At 36.1% G+C, this 18,368-nt stretch overlaps 1 protein-coding gene across 1 annotated transcript in view; it reads left to right on the forward strand.

The window, feature by feature from the left end:
- The window catches only part of ZNHIT6 (zinc finger HIT-type containing 6), a 58,629-nt gene extending 40,641 nt beyond the window's left edge, over window positions 1-17,988 (forward strand). The window contains exons 9-10 of the mRNA XM_060139636.1: window positions 9,639-9,763; window positions 14,156-17,988. Of these exons, the coding sequence (XP_059995619.1) occupies window positions 9,639-9,763; window positions 14,156-14,190 (160 nt within the window). The 3' untranslated portion in view covers window positions 14,191-17,988. The remainder of the gene's footprint in view (window positions 1-9,638; window positions 9,764-14,155) is intronic.
- Window positions 17,989-18,368: the final 380 nt, after the last annotated feature.

The following is an 18,368-nucleotide window of genomic DNA, read 5'->3' on the forward strand; positions in this document are numbered from 1 at the left end:
AGTAAGACCCACCTGACGTCTTTTTGACTTTTGCTAACACCCACCCACCAGCAAGCAAAGACCCCCTTCTACCTTAAAGCAGAGTGACCTCCCAGTTCACATTACTTGCTCAGATTCTGACTTCCTAGAGTCTCAACTCTGCCTGCAAGATACCACCTCTCAGACTTTGTTGATTCTAAGAGTCTAGTCTCTTGCCTGCCTCACCTCGTAGTCCTGCCAGGTCCCTCCTTGCTTTTCACCTAGCCCATACCCCTACTGGCCAATTTTGCTACCTTACCATAAGCATCTCTTCAACTGATCATTTAACCAGTATTTCTTTTCTCAGAACATTGCTTCTCAGATTTCAGTGTCCATCATAATTATCTAGGACAGATGAAAATGTCAATTTTCAGCCCACCCTCAGAGTTTTTGGTTTAGTCAATCTTACCTAGTACCCAGAAACCTGCATTTGTTAAAGTCTCTGCCTCCTGAGGGACCCTGATATAAGTTATCCCTGGGACCACACTTTGAGAAACACTGCCGAGGATAATAAAATCCTTGAGGACATTTTTGAATTCCATACAAGTGTCTAGCATGTTTTCTATATAATAAATATTTGGTAGATGTTTATTCAGTTGAGTTGTTGAAGTTGTGTAAAGAAATATGTCATTTAATATTAGGATGAATTTTTGAAGTCAAATTTCTACATCCTTAAAGATACTAGTCTGTACCCTTTGCCTAATTGAACTGGAAGTAGAAAATTAAGTCTTATTTCAGGCTTACAGAGAATGATTGAAAAGTATATTTAAAGATACTCTAAATAGGAAATGTATAATATATATGTTAAAAGTTAGGATTTTTAAAAAAATATCCTGCCATTAGAACTGAAGACCTTGGAAGTTAAGATTATTTTGATAATAATGGTACAGAATTAAATATATGTCAGAGAACATTAAAGGAATTCCAGAATTTCTAAGAACAGCATTAACTACTTTCAGATGCCTTGTCTTATGTAAATAGCCAGAGAGCATTTCTGCCTTTTAGTTAGATCCCTTGAAAATAACTGTGATGAAGGAAGGGTTAGTGAATAACAGCAGTGTGCTCTCTAGATGAGATTACTTAAACTTCCTTTTGTTTTCCTTCTGGAATTTAATTCTAGCAATGAGTTCTGCAGAGATAAATGGGGGAAATCACTTAATCTAAGAGTCAGTTGTAAACAGCCTTGCATGTAGTAGAAGATGCCATCATCAGCACTCACCCATCACATTAAGAAATGCATTTCCAGTAAAGTTTTACTATAAATGTTTGTAATATATTTGTGTTTTGATCAGTTTTGTACTACTAATAATTATTCAATCCAGAAGAAATTTTAACATTTAAAGCCTTAAGGTCATAGGTAATAAAATTAAATTTTTAGCTTACATACACATTTTTGTTACAGAGAAGTGTGATTGGGCTATAAGTAAAAGATTTTCAAGCATAAATGTATCAGTATTTAAGATAAAATCCTGTGGAGAATTGGAATGGAAATACAATCAAGGAGAAAAGGAAACTATATAAGATTTCTAACTATTAAGGAAGAACTTGTTCATGCAGTTTTTAAATTGATGATACTGGTACCATTCCCATTTTACTTAGATTCTAGTGAATTTTTATAAGAGTGATGTAACATTTTCATTCTAAACGATCAATATTTACACTACACCATAAATTACGTTCTTTATATCTATTTTAACTTGTGAGTAAAGAAATTAAATGAAATTTCAGATGTCTGTTTTAAAATCTACAAAAGTGTCATTGTTTTCTGAAATTATTTTAGGTTAGGTATAAGCAGGAAAGTGTGAAGAACCTGAATAAGTTTTGCCAAATACACGCACAAAAAAACGTTTGCTGCAAGGGTGATTTAAAATCGGGGTTAAATCTAGAGGCTGATGAATGTCTTTATGGAACATAATAAGTATTAATGACACTCTCTTTTTTTTTTAATATATATATATATTTAATATATTTATTTGTTTTTGGCTGTGTTGGGTCTTCGTTGCTGTGCACGGGCTTTCTTCGTTGTGGTGTGCAGGCTCCTCGCTGTGGTGGCTTCTCTTGTCACGGAGCACAGGCTCTAGGCACACGGGCTTCAGTAGTTGCAGCATGCAGGCTCAGTAGTTGTGTCTCATGGGCTCTAGAGCTCAGGCTCTGTAGTTGTGGCACGCGGGCTTAGTTGCTCCACGGCACGTGGGATCTTCCCGGACCAGGGCTCGAACCCGTGTCCCCTGCCTTGGCAAGCGGATTCTTAACCACTGTGCCACCAGGGAAGTCCTAATGACACCCTCTTATTGAGTGTCTCCTACTGTATTTTAGGTACTTTGTTAAGCATTTTATATACACTATAATTATGTTACACTGTACATACATTATACATTATGAATATGTTTAGTTGCACGGAGAGCCCTGACTGCAGCTTTGTAACCACTAACTGGTGAAACCTAGATCCAGACCTAGGCCCACCTGTCTCCAAAGCCTTTGCAATATAGCACATGCCTCTCAGCGCCATAAATGACCACAGTGCACGTTCTTAGATTATGTGGAACCCAGCCCCAGTTCTTTGTTATCCCTCTTTGGGATTATTGATTGTTTTCCAAAGTGAGAATCAAGATCAGGAAGAGTACATGCTCAAAATGGTCTTAACCTTTGCCACATTTTGGACATAGACTCTAGAACAGCAGAAGCAAGGGATCATTTAAGGACTAGAAAATGTTAGAATCAACCTGAAGAATGTCCACACACATAAAGAAAATATGTAGCACAGGGTGCTAAATACTTTTATCATCTCAGAGATGACACGTCCAGTGATGGAATGGGTTTCATATGTGGCATTCTGCTTGAGGCAGTTTTATGATAAGACTTGTAAACTTAGCTCTAGGGAAGTTTACTCTTAGGTAGCTCTAGGGAAGCTGAAGCTCTACTAGTTGGCAGAGCTGGGTGAGTGAAGTTTCAGCTGCTGTGAACTTGAGAAATTTAATTTGAGAGGCTGTACTGAAAAGTAGATCCAAAGTGATATGATGGTCAAATTCTTAACAGATTATAAAGACTACAATTTCCATAGTAATGATCTCATTTCAAATATGTACTATTTTGATCATTGATTAAGGGAATTATGTAAAATATAAAATGAGAGTTTTCTCTAAAAACTTGGAAAATAAATTTTAACCCTCAACTTAATCCACTAGATTTATCCATTCTAGTTATGTTACATAATAATTTATATCTAACTTTATATACTCTTCAGAGAGAGTAATGACATAATTAATGGAAATTTCTAGGTGATTCAGATACTTCATTTTAGCCAAAGTGCTTCACCTTTTCAAGCAGACCTCTCACTGAAATTTATACGTACCAAAACTGTATGAATTCTATGTGTATTCCCTTATCCTCTACCTTGTATAGGTACTTTCTTCCTAGAAATCCTTCATCTTTTCATCTCTAGTGAATACCTAATAGTTCACCATTGTATTCCCAGTTCCTAGAACAGCATCTGGTACATGGTAGACCTCCCTCAGTAAATATGTGTTGAGCGAGGAATAAGCAAACAAGCAAAGAGTTGAGTGAAGAACTCAAAAGATTGGCTTTACAGTTCTAACTCTGCATCTCCTTGAGCAACCCTGAGTAAGATACTCCTCAGGGCTTCAGTGCCCTCACCTGGAAGACAAAAAAAGTAGATTAAGTTCTTTGTAACTCTAAAATAATATAATTCTATGGTGTAGTTAATTCATGAACTATTTAACTAACATTTAAGCAAAAGTTTTTCTGAGGAACGTGATCATATTTTCCAAAGTGATATACTTCCTAATAAAGATTGAAAATGTAAGAGTCTGTACTGATCAGACTCCTGCATTTAGTCTAGCACCAGAGGAAGCATATGTTTTGTTAACAAGAGTAAGGCTAATTAAAATTTCCTATGTTAATTAGGAGAAAATCCATGGAGGAGGAGGGATTTTAAGAACCAATTGAGGAGGAGAGCTAGAGTTAGCAAATGAAGTGCCTAGATATTATAGGCACTATAATATTTGAAAGAACATTTGGAGGTGAATAAGGGACAAGAAAGAAAGTTTATTGAGTATCTACTTAGCTTTAGATTTCTATCCTGACACTTATCCCAATGAAATGTGATAGTTTGTTTGTTGACTGGCACTCCCAATAAAATGTGGGTTTTATTTCTATGAACTTCCATTACCTAGCAGACTATCTGTAATGGTAGACACTAAATAAATATTTGAGGAATTGATTGATTAATGAAGCTAGGCACTGTTCACATTTTCACATGCATTAATTCTAATGAAGTACATACTATATCTCTACTTTACAAGATAGGAATCTTAGGCTCTGAGAAATTGACTTAGCCCAAAGAAACCAAGCTCCAGTTACAAAGCCTGGATTTGGACTCAGGTCTTTTTGGCTTCAAAGTTCATGCTTTTTCTACTAACTAGCCCATCATATAGATCATGAAGATAATCCCTGATAAGTATGTTATTTCCCTGCTAAAGGTGCTAAATTACCTTTGAAGTATAAAGTCTTATTACTAATATCAGTTTGGCAAGTTACATTTTAGAAACATTTTCACCTGTTACATTTAATCTTTACAAGCTAGCTGATGAGTAGATAACCTTTCCATCATTATACTGATGAGGAAAACTGAGTACCCTTGAGGAGTCACAGCTTCTAAGGACCTGTGATAAGATTGGAACCCAAGCCTCCTGGATTTAAAAGTAATTGAGCTTACTAGTGAAGATAAGGAAAGCCTGAACAAATAGCACCTAGAACAAAAGCCTTGTAAGGCCCTCTTTAAAGCATGTTTTAAAATGTGTAATTACTCACTTTATTTCACCGCATCCCATACCTTTTGTCATCAATAGACGGGATGGTCTGCCAGCGCATTTCTGACCGTAGAGCTTTCTGAATGGAGGCATGTGTCTGTGCTACCCCCCTCATGACTGGTGCCCCACGTCAAGTATATGGAGCCCTCGTTTACACATTTACATAAATTACGTAAAAGTCCCAAAACAAAGTGCAGCAAACCACTAATTCAGTTACTGTTATCTTTTTAATATGAAAACTAGAGAAATTAGGTAAGAAAAAATTTAACTTTGACACAATCTACTTCTAATGTGACGTGGACAGTCTGAGTTGCAAAAACTGTCACACAGGAGTATTTGGAGAAATTTTAAATAATACCTTTTACTTGTAAACAGAAGAGTTAAAAAACTCTCTGACCCCTGTACTTAGTTTGGTTTTATATGTTTTAGTTTGAATGTATGTATCTTTTTTCTCCTATTCTGGGTCTTCATTAACAATCTGGTTTCTTTCTTCCTTTTCATTTGTGTTTTAAAAGCTAGTTTGTTCACTTAATCTGTTCTCTTTCTGCTCTATTAAAATAAGTTTAGTACTTTTAAATTACTTATTTTAAAGGAATTTGATAAGTATGAATCTAAAACATGTAGTTTATAATACATTCAGGAACCTTACTGAATTCAGTTAATACCAAGATGAGCCATACTTTATAAATGTTTAGCTATCGGATAACAGTAAACTGATTTATATTAAGGTTAAGTTTTTTAAACAGCAAGAGATTCAACTGTGTACGTTTGGAATCAGTTAGTTGCACTTTTAACCTAGAAACCTAAGTTAAGAAATAAATACAAATGACTATTAGGAATATTGGTTAAGTGCTGCCTTTGGCAGACAAATACCAAAACTTGTACAATTTTAGAGCTGGAGGGATCTTGATGATCACCTCATCAGATGACCTTATTTTATAGTGGAAAAAATTCTGTGGCCTACGGATTGCTATTAGATTGTTAAATTTGGAGAAAATTCAAATTTAGTTTAAGTATTTTATTAGGGGATAGAAGGGGAGATGATCTAAGGGGTGCCAGTGATCAGGTGGGAAATAGAATGGTTTGTGACTCCTTTTTTTTTTTATTATTCTCTGTCTCCTTTTGAGTTATGGGAAGTTAAAAAATAAATCCTAATTTGCTAATGAAGTGCAGAGAAAGAAGTTCAAGAACTTGGCCAGTTTCTTTGAAAGTTAGTAACAGAGCCAAGATTAAAAGCATACCCTTGAGTATCAAGACAACTTTTATTTGTATGATGTCAAACACTGTAAACACCTGTTTAGCCTACTGAGCTATGCTGCCCTTACAATGCCCCTGTGAAGCTGCCTGGAGCAGGGTCAGCTAGTGAGCCTGTGAGAGTAAAGCAAGTGAAATAACAAGAGGAAATGTCTGAGAGGGTCCCTAAGGGTAAAATAAAAGACAAATGTTGGTATCTTAATTCTTTCAAACCCAAGTAGTTTGTCTTGTGGTAGCAGAGCCCTTTTACTAATGGGAACACCAGAGTTCCTGAAAATTTCAAAAATAGATGAAGCTGCCCCTTAGGATTCAGTGACTTAATGACTTGCAGAGGAGCTAACACCTAAATGTTTTGGGCAATGCCAAGCTGGACTCTACACCTTGCCTCAAGATAATGGAAACAAGGAGGATTCAACGTAGTTGTAGCCTCTTGGAAGTAAATGTAATATAAACTAATATAAAATAATAAAAAAATGAAAGCTATACGGAAAGTTGTAAGGCTACGTTTAAAATGCAAAATGCATAAAAAGGCAAATAAGTGTTTCAGTGCTTACATAAGAAGTGCCATTCTTTGTTACTGAAGAAGTTCAGTGACTTTGTCCTGAACTAAAGTTTCTGTAAGAATGCGTTGTTATTTTAGGTAAATACAACTGTAAAACTGTGTTCATGGCTTAAGTAAATGAGCTAACAGTTTCTGTGTTTTATCATTTAGCTCTCATAATAACTCTCTGAAATGATACTGCTGTTATCTCCACTTTCAAGCATGGAAACTAGGAACTAGAGAAGTTAAGTAACTTGTCCAGAATCGCAGACCAGTAAGTGATGGAGCCAGGACTTTAACTCAGTGTTAGACTCCAAACCCAAGCAACCACTAAAAGTTACTGCTTCCTTTAACTAAACCCTGTGTCCACACAATGTTACCCCATCTGTGTTTAATAGCCTTTCTTTATAAAACAGTTTACATAATTTACTTCTTAATTACTGGCAAATATTAATGGTAGCCTAAGAGTAACCACTCCTAGTAGAAAAAGAAATTCAGAATTTCATATAAAAATTATCTAGTGAAGTCTGACCTGTTTTAAGTGACAGACTGGAAAGCTGAGGCCTTGAAGCTTATTGACACTCAATAGCAATATTGCTGTGATTAGAAGTTTACAACATCTTCGGGTAAACACTAAATAAAATTCAGTGGTTCCCACTAAAACCACACAACATACCAGATTTTCACTGCATTTGAGTGAAATATTTTAAAGTAATTCATTATAAATTCTTACATAAATCTTTACATTCTAAATACTTTGTACAGAGCCTGCATGGCACATAAAATAGGGACCATTTTATTAATAAAACAAGTGTAATTAATTATAGTTTTAAGATTGAAATAATGTATAACTTATTACATGGTAATTTTTAAGAATCTCTGAATGTTCCTCTGCTGGGATCATATTTTGTATTATATCAGCATTAATATTAGGTTCTGATTACCATGTGGCTTTTGAAGAATTCTTTTTTTTTTTTTTAATTGTTTCAGCTTTGGAAATCTAGAGAAGCTTAACGAAGATTTAATATTTTAAAAAGAAATAAAATGCCTAAAACATTAGGTATATACTGAAAATTATTTACGAAAAAAATGAAATAAGTGTTGATAGAAAACATTCCCTGATTTGGGAAATGTCTCTTAATAGAAGCCTTATGATTCAGTTAAAATGCACAGAAGATAAGTTGCTACAAGTGTTTGTAGGATACCACTTGAAAAGTTCCTATTTGAAAATTCAAGTCTTGCTTTCTCTTAAGAAAAATTTAGTTATATCCACTTTATATTTTACTTTATAAGTTAATTTTATACTTTTATATCTAATTCAGCCTCTCTTTTTTGTATAATCACTGCTAACTTTTTAAAAAACACTGCTTCTTTCAAAGGGAAATAATGTGTAAAAAATATGATGCATTTAATCCTTGAATGCTGGAAGAACACTTTTAAAGTATTGTAAGCACATCTGTATTATATTACACAGGGAAAAGAATGTATGCACTCTGTGGCCTATGGGCACGAGGGTGGCTGGTTTAGGAAAACTGAATATTTTGCATTTCAAGTTTCTTTTCCACATAAAAAATATTCTATGATTCTAAAATGAAGAATTTAATTCCAGGAGTGGGGCATGTGGTCAGGCAAACAGGAGTAAAGTTTTGGTTTTACAAGTCCTCTCACTTGTCACCCACTTCTTAAAAAGAAATCAGTTTTTATAATGGGCTCGGCTTTGCACTTTGTTAAGCTCTTCTGCTTTCCCTTATTGGAAAAATATTGCACAGGACAGACTTAGAACACAGAGAAATCACTATACCAAGAGTTCTTAGTAAGTGTGCTGCATGTCTGAGTCAGCTGCATGGTATGGTGCAAATAATTTGTCACTAATTAAGAAATATCAAAGTTTGTATGATTTACTCTTAAAATTACAGCAGATTCAAATGTATCCCGATGGTAACCTCACTCTTGATCACTGACTGGTATTCCAGTGTACTTTCTTGAGTGGAAGGGGAAGGGATGGAGTTCCAGCTGTCAGGCCTGGTATCCCTTGGGATGTATGTTTTGTATGTGAATATCATCTGTCATTGGTGGAGATGGAGAAAAAAAGTTGGAGAACTTCTGCACTACACTGGTGAAGGTGTTCTCTACTTTCTCCTCTTTGTCGTGACATGATAGTCACTTGCCAACACATTCCCTTATGCAGCTCCTAGTGAGCTAGCTGAAATTCCACCCCTTTATTCCTACCTCAGAAAACAAGCAAGGGAGAATGCTAGGGGCATGCAACTTTAATCAACTAAAAAAAAAAAAAATTTTTTTTTTTTTAAGTAATGACTTGAGAATTTCATACTTTAAGGAGTATTACCATCTAATTACCTGTGACACATTTACTGGTTATGTCATGATACCATGACAGATGAACTCCATATTTCTTAAATTTTGTGCTTTTACCTCATTCATAAATTCAAACCTGTTTTTTTTAATTTCAAAATAAAGGAAAGCAAAATTTAATTATATGGTAATATATATTTCCAGAAAGTATTTATAATTTAGAATTAAGTTTTTACAAAAGTATTTTGTAGCCATTTTAGCACCATATATTACTAGGAACTATCATGGGATAGTTGTTTGGTTTTCTTTTAAGACTCAAACTAAATGAGGAATTTGAATTTTTAGCTAGTCAGTATTTTATCCAAGAAAAATTCATGACACATCAAATATAGATATTTTATAAAAGTTAGCCTTTATCCCTCCCTTATTGATATGAAAATGAATGACTTGTTCTAGAGCTTTCCTAATGTCAAATTGTTTCATATACTTTTGATTTAGCTTTAGGACCTCTATAATAATAGCTCTTTTACCTGATTATTTTGGTAAAGTTACTATATTATAAGGAAATAACTGTTGAATTAATGTCATCACCATTTAAATTTTTTAATGTAAGGGACTCATATTTTATTTACAAGTAATTTCAAATAAAATGGTATTTTTTGGTTTTGCTTTTTTACTATAAGATATTATGAAATGGATCCTGACAAAAGTCTCCTTGACAATTTGAGGAACAAAGTGATCATTGAGTACCCAACATTACATGTGGTATTAAAAGAATACAGTAATGACATGGAAGTTCTTCACCAAGGTAAGTGTAAATTTGTTCCTGTAATGCTTAAATAACTCTAGTGAACTGAAGCAATTACATTATTGTCTTTATATATTTTCCCACTGTACTTACACACCTAACTGAATTTACTCTGTAACTACAGATAATACTGTAAAGAACCATATGATTGAGCTGTTGCTTCTATTCTGTTTCAGAGCATGTAAGCTTTTATCAACTTAAAATGAATGAATCGGTTTGAATGTCTGGCTGTAAAAGGATATACTTCGCCTTTAGGGAGTTTTGTGTGTTTTTGTCTTTTTTTAAGGTAATAGTCTTCAAGTAACAGTCTGCCTATGATCAGTTAAATTTACTCCCTAATTAAAACTCTTTAGAGATTCCTAAAATGAGAGATTACAAACATTTTTAGTGTTCTGCCTTATAGAAAAGGGAAATGTTTCAAGGGACATTGTGTTTAAAATTTGGACTGCATTTAGAATAAGCTGGTGCCATTGCCTTGACCCTTTATCTCCTTTTCTTTTAAACCGACTGGTTTTACTTTCTCTGATTTTGTTTCCTTGGCTATATTTCTTGGCATTTTAGTGATTCCTTAAAAGTAGATACTTTCCCCTCTTTGGTGAGTAGTGGAATTGGGAGAATTTATTAAAACCAGAAACGGTATATGTAAAATGTTAGTGTATAAAGTGACTTACCCATATCTGCATTTACTGATTAAGTTAATTATGTTTCAGTATGTAAATTCTAGAGGATGAATAAAATTTTAAAATTACTTCTAAAAAGAGAGAGAGCTACTTACTTAATTCAAAACCATTAGATAGCACTTTCAGCTAAGAGTTATAGGTACAGGACAAGTTTCATTGTAACAAACACCAGAGGGCCATAGAATCCTTGGATTGGATTGAACTCTATTTTTTAAAATATCTTTTGAAATATGTGGTTCAGGTTTTATTGTTATACCATCATTATGGACTGTAATAGGCAGTAACCTTTATTGTAAGGTCTTCTCTGTATGTGTGTATGATAGCTTTTTTTCTTTGTGAAAGTTAATAGGAGAATTACTTTTTTTCCCTAAGTGGCCAAAGTTTTGTCAGTGCCACAATGTGAAACCAGATTTTTAATTGGCACACACAAAGTTTCTAATAATCAATTATATGTCTCTAAATCTTTAGGTTAATTCTTTTTTTTTTTTTTTAAACATTTAGAATCAATTGATTTTTTTTTGGCTGTGTTGGGTCTTCATTGCTACGCACGGGCTTTCTCTAGTTGCGGTGAGCGGGGGCTACTCTTCATTGCGGTACGCGGGCTTCTCATTGTTGTGGCTTCTCTTGTTGCGGAGCACGGGCTCTAGGTGCACAGGCTTCAGTGGTTGTGGCACGTGGGCTCAGTAGTTGTGGCTTGCGGGCGCTAGAGCTCAGGCTCAGTAGTTGTGGAGCACGAGCTTAGTTGCTCCGCGGCATGTGGGATCTTCCCGGGCCAGGGCTCAAACCTGTGTGCCTTGCATTGGCAGACAGATTCTTAACCACTGTGCCACCAGGGAAGCCTAGGTTAATTCTTGACTTTATATTTTTTAAAATTTGAGAACATCCATTTTTATTTTCTCAAATTAAGTTAGAAATTTCAGTTCTAAATGACCAATTTCACTTTTTTTTAAAGCTGTGTAAAACCTTACTTTTTCCTTAATATAATTCACATAGCTCTCTCTCTCTAAATGTTGGTTTCAGGGAAAGTTGTTTAGTAATGTGGGTTACTAGCCAGAGCAAACATTGTCTGTGTAAATAACCACAGCACACACAGTTCCTCTTTCACCTTGTTTAGGAATGCACATTGAAGTAAGGCTTCCTGTCATGAAGCAAAAAGAAAAGGCTACTTTTGTAGTGTACTTGGAACCTTATGAAGTAAAATTTGCTATTTTTTGGTGGGTATACGATGTTTGGCTTATTTACAGGAAGCTCAAGTGACTCGTGCTTTCAGTATAGAAGATCATTTAGGGCTGCTGAAGCAAAGAACCAAAGAGGATCTAGCAGGATTTTAAGGACCTTATCAGTGTTGTCACATAAATACACACACTTTAAAAATAATGCCAGGCCTTCCTGTAGATGCTTTTCTTTGTGTAAGCACTCCAAGTTGTCTGTTTCTTTGTACATTCCCACAGCGTTGGATGTTCTGCAGGGTGGTCCCTTAATGCAGGGGGAGGGTTATATAAGAACAGGGCATTTTCTTTGGAAAGCCTTGAAATTCTTTCTCTCTCCAGAGGCAAAAATGTTGGATTTTGATCTTGAGTTCATAGCAAAGGTGTCTCTCTTCTAGTTCGGGAAAAATGTGTTTCTGGACTGGGATTCAGTTGTTTTTCACACTTGATGATTATTATAATGTTTGTTATAAGTCTAGATTGCCATAGTTTATTTTTTCAAAAGTCTGCCTTTTCTGATGGGCAATAGACAAGTTTTGTTTGCTTGCTTTTTGCTTTTTACAGAATGAAAAGGGTTGACTGGAAAAGGTTGAGCAGTTAAGGTAGCCCACTAGGTGTAGAGTGTAGAGAGCTGCTCACCCACCTTGTATCAATCCAGTGGGAGGTGCTCAGAATGGTGTTACTTGTCTCACAGGTCCTTGTTTGCCAAAGTTAGCTAGTAGATTTAAATGACACAATAAAAGCATCCTACATTTCAGTCTAAGGAAAAAAGAATGGAGTTCCATCAAAAGAAGAAAACTGGGCAACTTCAGTAAGCCGCAAAAGGAAAAGGTGTTTCCCAAACTGCAGTGCCAAACAGCACAAAGCCCATTAACTTAAAAATACCAGCAAAATATTTGTCTCCGTTATTCTAATATAACTCAAAATTAGAAAATATCTCTGTCTTTTGAGGAGTCCAACCCAAAAATGATTACTTGAATTAGTGAAAATAGTAGCATAGCAGTTACTTACATATCAGTCTCTTCTTTTTTAACTTTTTTTGATTTTGGCCACTCCATGCAGCTTGTGGGATTTTAGTTCCCTGACCAGGGATCGAACCCGGGCCCTTGGCAGTGAGAGCATGGAGTCCTAACCACTGGACTGCCAGGGAATTCCCACTTCAGTCTCTTCGTGGGCCAATAAATCCATTCATCCATTCTTCCTCTCTCCTCCCTCACTCCTGCTTACCCCCTCTTTTTCTTCCTTTCTCTTTCAGTGTGTGTGTGTGTGTGTGTGTGTGTGTGTGTGTATGTATGTGTGTGTGGCAGTGGGATGGGGATGGAGTTTAGGCACAAGAACGCACATGTAAATGCCACAGTGCAATAGGTTCTATCATGGTTTCAGTGCAGAGAAAGCCAGAGGAGAAAACAGCTAACTTGTAATATCGTGGAGATACTTGAAGGACTCTGCTAGAGTTTATGAAATTCCACAAGGATCAGGACCATATCTTGGATAGAACCTATTTCAGTACCTTCCTCATAAAAAGGACTCAATGGACACCAGTTTGGTTGCTGGTACAATTGTACATCTAGGTACCATCGGCATACCCCAAGGAACTTGGCAACTGGAATATAAGGCAAGATCCAAGTTTATGGTTCTGGCATCAGCTCTTATTAGCTGGGTCCTTGGCATTCACTCTGCTTCTCTGAGCTCTATTTTCTTTATCTACACAATGGAGATAAAGGGCTATAAGCCTCAAGCAAAATGATCTCTATTTTAACCTTAACAATTTTCAAAGTGTTTATGTGTTATTTCCTTTTAGCTTCACTATACAGTGAAATAAGTGGTGCGGTTACTCTGCTTCTCATTTTTCAAATTGAAAAAAGAAACCTAAAATTTGGTGTAACTTACAGTTATATTGATTCAGCATACATGCTACCCTGGGGGGGATAGATATAGGAAAGAAAGGTCCAGTGTCTATCCTCAAGGAACTCTCAGTTTAGTTAGTGAATCATAGTCTTGCTGTAGTCAAGGCAGCGCCTTTAAAGGAGTTCCATTTCTGCTCTGAGTCTTCTTTCCTGTGAAAAGAAGGAGATGGAGATTAGCTAGTCTTCTGTCAGCCCACATTCACTCAACATATACTGACCCTCAATTTTAAGTTTAAAAAAAATCATGGAAAAAATTTATTCCAACCACACTTGGCCAGCCTCTGTGATAATAGTGGTCTATTCAGTGGCAAAAGTATTGGATCCTACCCACACTGAGAAGTGACCATTCCCAAGTCTTCCACAGAGTCAGGAAGGATGTTACCTCACAAAATATAATTGCCACTTTCAGACATCATTTCTCTATTTATTGTGGCCAGAATTGTATATCCCAGCTGCCTGGGACATGACATGGTTTGTCTGTCACCATGAGCGGTGCTGTTGGTATGCATCAGAAGGGAGGAGAGAAGAGGGGAAAACAGAACAGGCTAAACAGAAACAGCATAAACACTTGACTGTATGTTTACTTATTTTTTTCAGTGAAAGGTGAATCTACTAAGAACATTGGCAATTAAAATTGAGCACTTCTTTTGGAGGAAGAACATGAAAATTCCCAGAAAATTGCAGAGGACCTTGTTGGAAGATTTGGGGGTATTGTCGCTTGGTGGTTGGAATTTTTTGTTTCTCTGAAAAGTAATTAAACAGTCTTGAAAAAAAAAAATTTAATGTATTTTCTAGCCTCTTGAATTGACTCGTAAGGCACAGGCTTTAATATGCTTCATTCTGTAGGCCGAAATTTTTTTTATTTGTTAGTTTGATGCAACACCAAACCCAAGGATCACCTGTGTCAGCCACAAAGTTGGCGTTCTCTTTAGTGGAACCTCACTAAACAGAAAGGCCATGTGGCAGACCATCTAGCCACAGGAGGACTGGTCCATCATTTTCCTATTCTTGTCTTTGGGATTATATGTAACTTAACCTCTTGAGACAGCTGGACGAGTCTTTTATACTTGGGTAGCACCCAGTATGATGTCCTTTGTAAAAGGTTGTCTAAATACTATGAACTGCTATTTCTTATATTCATTTCAGAAAATCAGTGGCTCCACGTTGTTTGAACCATCAGTGCTCATGAATTTGGCTTTACTTGTTCACACAGTGAGCTGTGTCTTACTATGAATTCTGTGCCTTTCATCCCGTTCCCACTCTACTCTTGTCATTACCACACAGGGTGTTGTGATGAGCAGTTTTATGCTGTGTTTTGAAACATCTAGCAATAACTAAAGAAAAAACACTTGGAACTCATCAAAGTGTTACTGGAATGTATGTGTGTATTTATGTATATACATGACTTAATTTATACCTTATGACAGCTCTTTATACATTATGATCTCACATATTAAAATTAAAGTTTCCTAGTTTTATTGGAATTTATACAGTTATGAAATTGCAATATGACTATAAAAGATTATTACATCTGTATTGCATCTGTGCACTTAATGGTTAAAAAAACAATGACAAAATTGGACATTAGTGAAATTCGTTTTTAGTTTACAATTAGAATACGTTTTAGACCAAAAGGAAACCAGAGGTATTAAAGAGAATTGGAAAGATTAGAAATATGAAAAGATAATGAGAACATGAGCATAAGAGAAACTTTTAGAACACAGATATATGTAACTTGGTGTACATATATATGAGAAGAGCCTCTAAAGACAATAGTGGCACAAAGACCCTTGGTATAAAAGTGATAGTGGAAATGTGATTCATAGACAGTAAGGCATTGCCATTTGAGAAATATATATACTTCCCAAAGCAGCTTCAGGAATCTTCTCATATAGCAAAAACTTTGTGTAGAATTATGTTTTGCACAGTATTACTGGAGAGACGATGAAATGGGAATTCAAAATTTAACAGTGAAGTTTGTCTTCTTGAGACAGGCAAGAAACAGAATGAATTGAATCAAATGTGTCATAGAATTGTTATTGGGAAAAGTGGGATAAAGAACACAAAAAGAACATGTGATCTGAATATCAGGGTGGAGAGGAATTTCCTGACAGTGAAATCTGTTATGATGTAGTCTCATTTCCAAGAAAAGTGTTGAGTTCCATCCCGTTTAGAATTTAAATTGAAAACTGGACAAAAATCAAAGGATTTATCCTGTACTTTCCCTCCCCCAACCCAGGTGGAAAAAGAAAGGGAAAAACCCCTACATGATCTAATGCATCTTTACCATCCCTATTGTCTAGAATTCTATTAGACTTTAAATTATTATAGTCTATTCCTTAGGAAAGAATTTAACTAGCAGAGTTCCCTTGACATAACTATCAACTCATTTGATTAATATGCACATTTATTCCCACAGGATTTACAATAAACATGTGTTTTAGTGAATAACCATGTCAACTGCTTGGAGGGGGTGAATTGGAATAATTCACTGAGAGCCCTAGAAGTTTGTAGTATTACAACCCAATTTCTTTTTTAGAGGCCTTCACCATTTTGGATTCCTGACAAATTCTGATGCATAAACAAACTCCCTGACCCATGTTAAGTTCAACATCCTGCATTTTGTTCACGAACCACATTTTAAAAGGAGAAAAGTTCCACCTGGCCTTCTTTATCTTTTAAACAATGATTTCAAAGGGAAGGTAGGCCTTTCGTAATTGCTAATTATTACATATGGGATTAATAACCATAAATTTACAGTAAACAAAACTTGCACCTGTTCATATTATAAATATGAATTAAAGAGAGTTACTAGACTATTTAAGATTCCTAAGTGTAGTTGAGCCAATTTGTTTCTCTGTAGCAAGTGATGGGATTCAGATTTCACAATGTATAGTAAAATGTTAAACACATAACTATGAGGCCAACAATTTCCTTTATACATTTTGTTTAATTTGGTTGGCATATACAGTGTGTTGTACCTGATTTCATATCAGTCATTAAATATTAAGTAAAGATGCCTACTCTGCTTTTATTTAATCATAAATTACTGTATTAAAGTGTGTTGTTTATTTTCAGGTAGATATTGTATACTTTTGATTATTAGCCAATCATCTTTCAATTGCAAGTGTCAGAAACTCAACTCAAACTAGTGTCAGCATGAAGGGCAGTTTACTGGCTCCTACACCGGGCAATTCAGGCATGGCTGGATCCAAAGAACCAAAGAAGCCATCTTTCCAGCCCCCATACTTGACCCTGATTTTTTTTTCCTGGATTGGTTTTCTCTTCCAGGCAAACTTTCTGTTTGGGGATGCCCTCTTTGAGGTGGGAAGCAGTGAGGTGAGGATGGTAGGTGACAGCTGTTGACAGTTTCAGCTTACATCATCATAACCAAAGCTTGGCAGCAAGTTATGTAAAATTTGGAGTAAGAACTTTTATTTTGCCCAGATTGGATCACATTCCATTCCTGAGCTGATGTGGAGTTCCCCCAGAGGAAGGGAAAATTATCAGAAAAGGGGAAGGTGTAGGGAGCAGGTGACGAAAGGTTGTTTCTGAGAATACAAAAGTAACAAACAGATGTACACTGCACACTTACTTGAATTTGAGTAGCAAGAGGTTTCTGATTTGAAATAGCATAAGGAGTAAAATTCAAAATTAACCTGGAAACCTTCATTGGCTTTAACTAGAGATTTCAGTTCCTATTTGATGCCACTGCTGCTTTGAGTTGCCATTACGGGCTTTTTTTTTTTTTAATGCTTCCCATTTGTGTTAGACATTATGTTGCTACTGGTTTGATCAGATGCACAGAGCACCAATCTGTTTCCATCATGGATTTGGAAATTTCCAGTTTCATGAACATTTGAGGAATACTGATTTTGAAATTAGAGTTGTACTGGAGGACAATGCTTCAAAAAATGAAGACCAGGGCTTCCCTGGTGGCGTAGTGGTTGAGAGTCTGCCTGCCGATGCAGGGGACACGAGTTCGTGCCCCGGTCCGGGAGGATCCCACATGCCGCGGAGCGGCTGGGCCTGTGAGCCATGGCCGCTGAGCCTGCGCGTCCGGAGCCTGTGCTCCGCAACGGGAGGGACCACAACAGTGAGAGGCCCGCGTACCACAAAAAAAAAAAAAAAAAAAAATTAAGACTATTTAAATAAAAATAGGCCCTTAAATAAACCTTTGGGGATCTGTACTTCATTACAAAGTATTTTCTTTCAACTTTGGTCAACTGGAAGCTATGTAAAGTATCTGTGCATATGTTTTTTAAAATGAACTAAAATGTAAACATTTTCCATATTGGAGTGTGGTGGGCTGCACTCATTTTGAACTTCGTAACCGAATGCATCCTTTAGCCTTTGATGAGCTACTACACAACTCTGCTGTTGCCGGTTTTATTTTCTTACTGAATAAAGTACCAAATGCTTACTCTTCATGACTTGGCCCCAAGCTAATATTGCAGCCACTTCTTTCTTTCATCTCCACCCTTTACTTCAGTATTGTAAAACAACAAAAAGGTTACCATATATACGTCCCAGCCTTTTTCCCCCTGAAGTGCCTTTCTCCTTGTTCATATTCTCCACGTGAGCATACTCTCCCTCTCCTTTGAGACCCAGCTTGACCAGTAATTGCTATGATCCTCCCATGTAGAACCCATAGTTATGTTCACACTGCGTGTATCTCCTGATTGGCTGATGCTAATACTATACTGTTATTAGGACGGTTATTAGGACGGTGGTCCGTGGAATGCAATATTGAAGGGTTGCTGATGTTGACTTGTGCCAACAGAATCAACCGCTAAGCCCACATATGCAC

The sequence above is a fragment of the Lagenorhynchus albirostris genome, chromosome 2 (genome assembly GCF_949774975.1).
Source record: "Lagenorhynchus albirostris chromosome 2, mLagAlb1.1, whole genome shotgun sequence".
NCBI lineage: Eukaryota > Metazoa > Chordata > Mammalia > Artiodactyla > Delphinidae > Lagenorhynchus > Lagenorhynchus albirostris.